Source organism: Octopus bimaculoides, chromosome 9 (genome assembly GCF_001194135.2).
Source record: "Octopus bimaculoides isolate UCB-OBI-ISO-001 chromosome 9, ASM119413v2, whole genome shotgun sequence".
Taxonomy (NCBI): Eukaryota; Metazoa; Mollusca; class Cephalopoda; order Octopoda; family Octopodidae; genus Octopus; species Octopus bimaculoides.
The window spans coordinates 7,953,806-7,961,597 of record NC_068989.1 but is presented as its reverse complement, the minus strand read 5'-3'; the positions used below and the strand labels follow the sequence as shown (position 1 = coordinate 7,961,597).

The 7,792-nt window shown below is 37.1% G+C and overlaps 1 protein-coding gene across 1 annotated transcript in view; it reads right to left on the bottom strand.

The window, feature by feature from the left end:
* The window catches only part of LOC106883560 (ephrin type-A receptor 4-B), a 136,992-nt gene that overhangs the window by 8,455 nt on the left and 120,745 nt on the right, over positions 1 to 7,792 (bottom strand). Inside the window, exons 12-14 of the mRNA XM_014934611.2 lie at positions 2,119 to 2,280; positions 1,272 to 1,440; positions 564 to 711 (exon numbers count right to left, since the gene is read on the bottom strand). Of these exons, the coding sequence (XP_014790097.2) occupies positions 564 to 711; positions 1,272 to 1,440; positions 2,119 to 2,280 (479 nt within the window). The remainder of the gene's footprint in view (positions 1 to 563; positions 712 to 1,271; positions 1,441 to 2,118; positions 2,281 to 7,792) is intronic.

Sequence of the window (7,792 nt, the reverse complement as noted above, 5' to 3'; positions counted from 1 at the left end):
ATGTAAATCAATTACATCGACCCCAGTACTCGACTAGTACTTATTTTATGGATCCCGTAGGGATGAAAGGCAAAGTCGACCTCGGTGGCATGTGCAATCAATACCTGAAGACGGACGAAATGCCGCTAAGAATGTTGCCCAGCGTGCTCTCAGTGCTATCAGTCCTATCAGCTTGCTGCCTTTCCAGTTTGAGTAATAATAATAATAATAATAATAATAATAATAATAATAATAATAATAATAATAATAACGTTTAAGAAGATATTATTACTATGGAGTCAGGCTAATTAAAATGGACCGTCTAGATTTAAAATTAGAAATCATTTTATCTCACAAGAGGCCCACCTTTGCATATAGGACCTGGGACTGATTTTTTTGGAAACATTTTTTGGCAAAAAAGGTCGTTTATATGCCATAAAAATCGGTAAGTTGTTACGAGTATTTAAGAAATTAGGTTTATTGATAACTTTAGAGTCAAAATGGGAGTAAAGATTATAGATTATTAATATTTAATCTTCGTGGCATTAAAAGGTTAAAGAAGGAACTAAAATATCGATACTGACCATTGCCATAGATATCTGTCGGGCGAATGACAATATATCCACTGGAGTTATTATTCCATTTTCAATTTGACCATTCTTGTCCATAACTGAGTAGTTTAACTCCGAGGTACCATTTCGTAACCGTACCTCTCCTTCAGATCTGCACTTCCTATAAAACAGAAGACGCATACGTGTTTTATTTCTAGATTTCTTGCCAACAGAGAAAGAGCCGGTTTCTAGCCTAAATTTAAGGCACCTTCATTGGAATTTTAAATAAAATTGATGTATTTGTGCATATCTGTGTGTATATATTTGGAGTCGGTGCATGTGCAGATTTGTGTGTTTTGCTTTGCATGTATTTGCATGTCTAAACATGCACACGTATACTTAAATGCTAAGCATTTGGAATGTTTTACACATTTTAACAGTTCTATTGATGGTTTGTATTAGTAATCTTCTAATCAACTTTATCCTTTCTGGTTTCTCAAGATTGGTGCGTAGGCAGTTTGTTACATAACCTAGTGCCCCAGTAATAACAGGTATAAATCTGAACTCGTAATCCAGAGAGAGTAGGTGTAATTTTTTCAATAGTCTAACATGTGTGTGTGTGTGTATGTATATATATATATATATATATATATATATATATATATATATATACACACACAATAAATAAAAGCAATAAACACGAAAATATATATAAGTAACAATAAAATTTCTAGAAGTTACCTTAAGAAGTTGTGTAGATTGCCGTACGGTACATATTCCATGACAAGGGCAATTGGCTCCTTTTGTGTGCAGGCTCCTACCATAGACACAATGTTTGGATGGATGCCTATTCTTTTCATGAGGTTCAACTCATCCAAAAGATCTTCTTTATAAGAAAGAGGGGCGCTGTCTGTTTGATAAAAAAAAAAAGAAAGTAGATTCGAAATTAAAATTAAATTTCAATTCTAAAATGTAATTTATTTTAGCACAAATATAAAATAGTGCAGGAAATATGTGAACCAGTATAAGAGACAAAATAAACAAAAAAAAAATCTGTAGCCACATATATAGTGGGTATATGAAAAGCGGGAAGGTGGCAGAATCGTTAGCATGCTGGACACAATACATAGCGGCATTTTATCCCTCCTTACGTTTTCAGTTCAAATTCCGCGGAGATTGACTTTGTCTTCAATTTTTTTTTTTTTTTGTGGGGTCGATGAAATCAGCTTACCCTCTTCTCGAAATTGCTAGCCAGGTACCAATATTATGTCATCTTAAGCTGACAGAATCTAGCACGCCGAATAAAACGCTTAACGGCATTTCGTCCGTCTCTATGCTCTGAGTTCAAATTCCGCCGAGGTCGACTTATCCTTTCGGAGTCGATAAAATAAGTTCCAGTTGAATATCGAGGTCGTTGTAATCGACTTACTCCAACACTTAAAATTGCGGGCTTTGTGCCAAAATTTGAAACCAATATCTTGTATCTTTATAGAGTTGATGTTGACCAAAAAAAAAACAAAAAAAAACACCCAGACAAAGGAAGAAAAAAAAAAACGATGAAGGAAAATGGCCGCTAATGAGAACTGACCTTTTACAACTTTGATGGCGACCTTCCTTTGAGCATAATAACCTGTGACCACTTTACCGAATGCCCCCTGTCCAAGAGGTGTGCTGAATCGAAGTAGGCTTGGGTCTAATTCCCATTCATCTGTTACTACAGTTTGTTCTGATGTGTAATCCATTTTACTGGCTGAAAATATTAAATGACAAAATCAAAATTTAGTTCGTTGAATGTTTCATATAAAAACTGAAATTTACGGCAGAGAATACACTGGAGTGATTAATCATGATTTACTACACGCTCAGTGAAGGGTTTGAACCTGGTGCCGTAACATAACAAAACGCTTGGTAATGTAGGCGTGGCTTAGTGGTTAGGGATATTCGGCTTAAGATCGTAAGGTCGTGAGTTCGATTCCCAGCGACGCGTTCTGTCCTTGAACAAGAAACTTTATTTCCCATTACCCTAGTCTCCTCAGCTAGCAAAAATCAGTTATACCAGTATTTCCAAGGGCTAGCCTTGTCGCGCTGAATTTCTTTAAGAACTACGTTAAGGGTACGCGTGTCTATGCAGTGTTCAGCCGCTTTCACGTTACCATTAATGCTTTGTAGGCACACGGCATTTCGTTATGCAACAAAGTATATCAAGCGTTTTTATAAGTCAATACCGTGTACTACAGTGTTAGCAGTGCTATTACATCACATAGAAATTGAAGCCAGCACTGATTTTGTAACGACGTTTCGTATCCGAGCCCTCAGATGTAAACAACCAATGAGATCTTCGATCAAGATCTCATTGTTTGTTGTTTGATTGATTGTTTACATCTGACGTCTCGGATATGAAATGCCGTAACAAAAACAGCGCTGGCTACAATTTCTATGGAAAATCTACAGAGATAACCTTTACGCATGACTTGCACGTTAATTCCACGGGCCGGCTGTTCTATTGATTGGATGAAATGGAACCCTCATCGTCGTAACCGACAGAGTGTCATTTCAGTTCAGCTATCCGAATCCATAGGCCTTCGGACAATCAGTCAAAGGTTATTGGTTTGATGCTGTGTTGCCTCTATGATACGTATCACTAAGATACTTAACCTTCAGCAGTCCTGGTCACCTAGCTGTACGTAGATACAACAGTTGCAATGATTCCTCTAAGAACTAGAAACTCAGTAAAATTGATTTCAAACGTGGTACAAAACCCCGGATATTGTTGAGAGGATTTTATCGATTAAATGTTTCGTGTAAAGTCCTTTGCCAGGAAATATACTCAACTACTTCTAGTAGGACGAATATCCCTACCGGAAACATTAGTTTTTACTTCCGCTTATTGTACAACAGAGAGGAGACTTCCTTTCAAGTGATTTTGTTTTAATTTGTGATGAGTACATCAGTCTCTCGACCAAATGGTTAATGTTCCGTATCATGTTCAAGACTCTGAATTCTCAATAGTCCAGTTCAGGTGAAATTAACAGTGATACGCTGGAATCACTATTTCGAGACATATGGTAACTGTAATTAAGGAGTATGAGACGTTTTGGCACAGCGTTTTGGTGCTTCTTATTTGGCATCTCTCGTCTCATTGTTTCTCTCGTCTCATTGTTTCTCTCGTCTCATTGTTTCTCTCGTCTCATTGTTTCTCTCGTTTTAATGCTGCCCACGTTCTCCCCCCCTTTCACTGTTTATGTGTTTGAGCATATTTCTCCATGCGTATGAGGAAAGAGAAAGTGCTTATTACAACCGTACTCAATTGATAAATTGCAATGTTCCTCTCACTTTCTCAATCTTTCTATTTGTATATGAATATATCTGCGTGCGTGTACGGATGTGTGTTTGCTTGAAGCGCCAACATGTACTGTTACCAAAACATGCTGACAGCCCAGTCAGCCGTCTCAAATCATCAGCGTCCAAACAGCAGCGCCCAGTAGTCTCATTCCTGAATTAATAAATTACTCGTTTCTCATTTGATACCGGAGTAGTCATGGTGAGATAACAGAAAGTGGGATGACGTTGGCAGTGATTCTATCATAGACCAGATCCACCAGAAGACTTGGTACTGTCAATCTTACAGTGTTGCAAGGGCGAAGGATGGCAGAATTAGTACAGACCCGACTGGTATTTATGTCTCACTGTATTCCGAATTTGAAATAAGCACTTGTCGACTGTACCTCCCACCTCCATCTGAAATCTGTGGGGTTGTGCCTAAGTTAAAAATTATTACAGAGTAAGGTAAACACACTTAGAAAAGTTGGTTTTTCATCACATAAATCAGAAAAACATGCTGTGATTTCTTTTTTTATTGTGTAGCTACGCTTCTTTTTATAAGAAGCTGAAGAATCAGTCCCGTAACCACTTCACCACCACCACCACTGCCATCAATACAAACATTGCCACCACAACTTCTTAGGGGTCAGGATCCTTTATAATTAGATGTATATCGACGATAGCTCGTTTATCACACTCTACTGCTAAACTCCTTAGCGTCGGCTTGTTTATATTGCCACTTGGAGAATTGGCCTTCTAGCGATATGCAATTTGCCTGACTTACAGACGGCATAGAGCTGTGAAGGTCAACTTTTGACGAGTAATTGATATTTAAGATACGAACTTTTCTACCCGCTTGTCTGTTGTTCTTGTTTCTATTATTATTATTATTATTATTATTATTATTATTATTATTATTATTATTATTATTATTATTATTATTATTATTACTATCATCATCATCATCATCACCATCATCATTATTATTATTTTTATTTTTATTTTTATTTTTATTATCATATTTGTATTTTACCGTGGCAAGACGTATACCGTGACAAAGATCGCTCTCGTTTGGATAAAAACGTGTTGATTTCTTTTTCTAAAAATTGGATTTATATTTCTGTTGTGTTGTGGACATGTTACACAGCGGGGTTACAAGACATTTTTTTTGTGATTTTTTTTTTTTTTGTACATTCCCTGTTTTGGTGAAAAAAATTGAGCATTTTTTTTTCTTGTGTGTAAACAAGAAAAAATATGCTCGTTCCGAATGGCTACCACCTCAAAGAAAAATTTTGAAAATGCGCATAACTACATAGAAAACAAACAAAAAACCAAAAGGAGGTGAAAAAAAAGAGTATCTCACAGTAAAACACACACATATTAAAGAAAAAAATTATTACATTTTTTATAGACACTAAAGACAATAACAACAACAAATACTATTGACATAAACATATTGCGAAAGGAAAATAACTCTGGAATTTCAAATTTCAGTAAGAAATATACCCAAACTTGACAGTGTCTTTTGTCAGTATTGAATGCAACAGGGGAACTAAAAAAAAAATTAATTTTGAAGTGGTTTGGCAGCCCTATGTAACAAAAACAAATGCATTTTTGCCCGATGTTATCACACAATGATGAGAAAGATGGAACGTGCTCTATTCGTATATTTACAAAGCAACAGGGTTGTTATATGTGTCATAAAAACAAAACAGAAATATCGTGAGTTGATTCTTGGAATGCAATCTAGAACAGGGTCATTAGTTGTCGCGTTGACCTCTGACTAGTCATTCTGCAGTATAATAACAGCGCGTGATAAGTGCAACTGAGATGAGGAGCGATATGTGGTCTGAGGTGAATGGGGTTAGCTTAAATCATATGGAAGTCCTTATGACGCATCAAGATCACAGGGCCAATCCGGAGCTGTGATCGGTCGTTGGAGTAGAAGCATAAGCAAGGAGACCAGCGGTGTAAAAAAGAAACAAAAAAATGTCGTCGCAAAAGCCGCTTCAGGGCTTTCTCAGACAAGGATCTGTAAAGACAGAGAATGGTACCGGTAAATAGTAGAACAACATGCAAACGCAATAGCAACTCCTGGTTTTCTAAGAGCACCAACAGTGTTGCCCACCTCTCTCTCTCTCTCTCTTACTTGTCTCTGTCTGTCTGTCTCTGTCTGTCTTGGTCTGTCTGCCTGTCGCTCTCTCTCTCTCTCTCTCTCTCTCTCTCTCTCTCTCTCTCTCTCTCTCTCTCTCTCTCTCTCTCTCTCTCACTGTTTATACAATTAATAAACAAATTACATTTAACTTTCAAATTGGTTCAAAGTATATTATTAAAACCTTTCTTAATACGCCCAAAGGTGAGTTTTCTGTGTCACAAACAATTTCTGTACTAGAAGCAGACGGATAGGTAAATGTACTCAATTGCCTTTATGATATACATAAATGTCACCATTGATAATAAATATTATTTTGATTCTACATCCAGTATTGAGTGCACAATTTAGTGCACACTTAATGCTCTCAAGTACACAAAAATATAAAACAAGCGTAATATATATATATATATACATATATATATATATATATATATATATATATATATATATATATATATATATATATATATATATATATATATGCATACACACACACGTACCTACCTACTTACCTGCCTACCAACCTACATACCTACCTACATGCATACATACATACATACATACATACATACATACATACATACATACATACATATATACATACATGCATATATACGTACGTACGTACGTACGTATGTGCGTACGTGCGTAATGCATACACACATACAAGCATACAATCAAGAAGGGAGAAAGGGAGACAAAAGAGTGAGGAAAAGGGGCCGAATAGGTGAGAGATGTAATGAAAGGGAACAGAACAGTGTGTGTGTGTGTGTGTGTGTGTGTGTGTATTAGAGATTCTATGTCAAAGAATGGTGAATATACGTTTCAACAAATAATGTATTTCTGACCGCACGCGCGTATTTGTGTGTGTGTGTGTATGTGTGCTCGTATGTGTGTGTGTGTGTGTGTGTGTGTGTGTGTGTGTGTGCATGTATAATGTCAAAGAAGTCAATTGAGATGCAGCAAGGAAAAAAGCTGTCAGACATCATTGAGAGTTGAGTAAACAAATTTAAACATTGAGTGGAGTTAAGGCAGAGAAAACGCTGGGGACAACGAAGGCACTTGTTGTTGTTGTTGTTGCTGCTGCTGCTGCTGCTGTTGTTTAACCGAGGTCAGCTCTGATCGAGCAGATCTAAGGCCGTAGGCATTTCAGTGCTGATCGTCACTCTGTCTCTTTTCCAGAGTTAATGTATCTGGCACAGCATTACTTGGTGACCTCCCACCTCTGTTATTTCTAGCAGATGTTTTGCGTGTTGTTGTCGCTGGTAGCTGTCCTGTTTCTAGGATGACAACACACACACACACACATACACACACACACAACACACGCCAGCACGCGCGCACACACGCGCACACACACACGCGCACACACACACGCGCACATAGGCGCACATAGGCACACATAGGCGCACGCATACATATACAAATAAGTCTAGATATACCTATATATTTATGTTTATATGTCCTGCAAAGGCATGTGTGTATGTATGCGTGTGTGTGTGTGTGTGTGTGTGTGTGTGTGAACCTGTGTGTTTATAAGTGTATAAGTGTATAAGTACAAACTGGTGAAAATATAAGTACGTATGGGCACTCATAGAAGAAGACCCCATATGGTCTGACCACTAAGAAAAGATTGTTCTCAAGAAAATTCAGCAAACGCCAGAACGTAAGTGAGCAAGACAAATGAAAAGATACAAAATATAAAAATATAAATATATTTTGTATCTTTTCATTTGTTTTGCTCACTTACGTTCTGGCGTTTGCTGAATTTTCTTGAGAACAATCT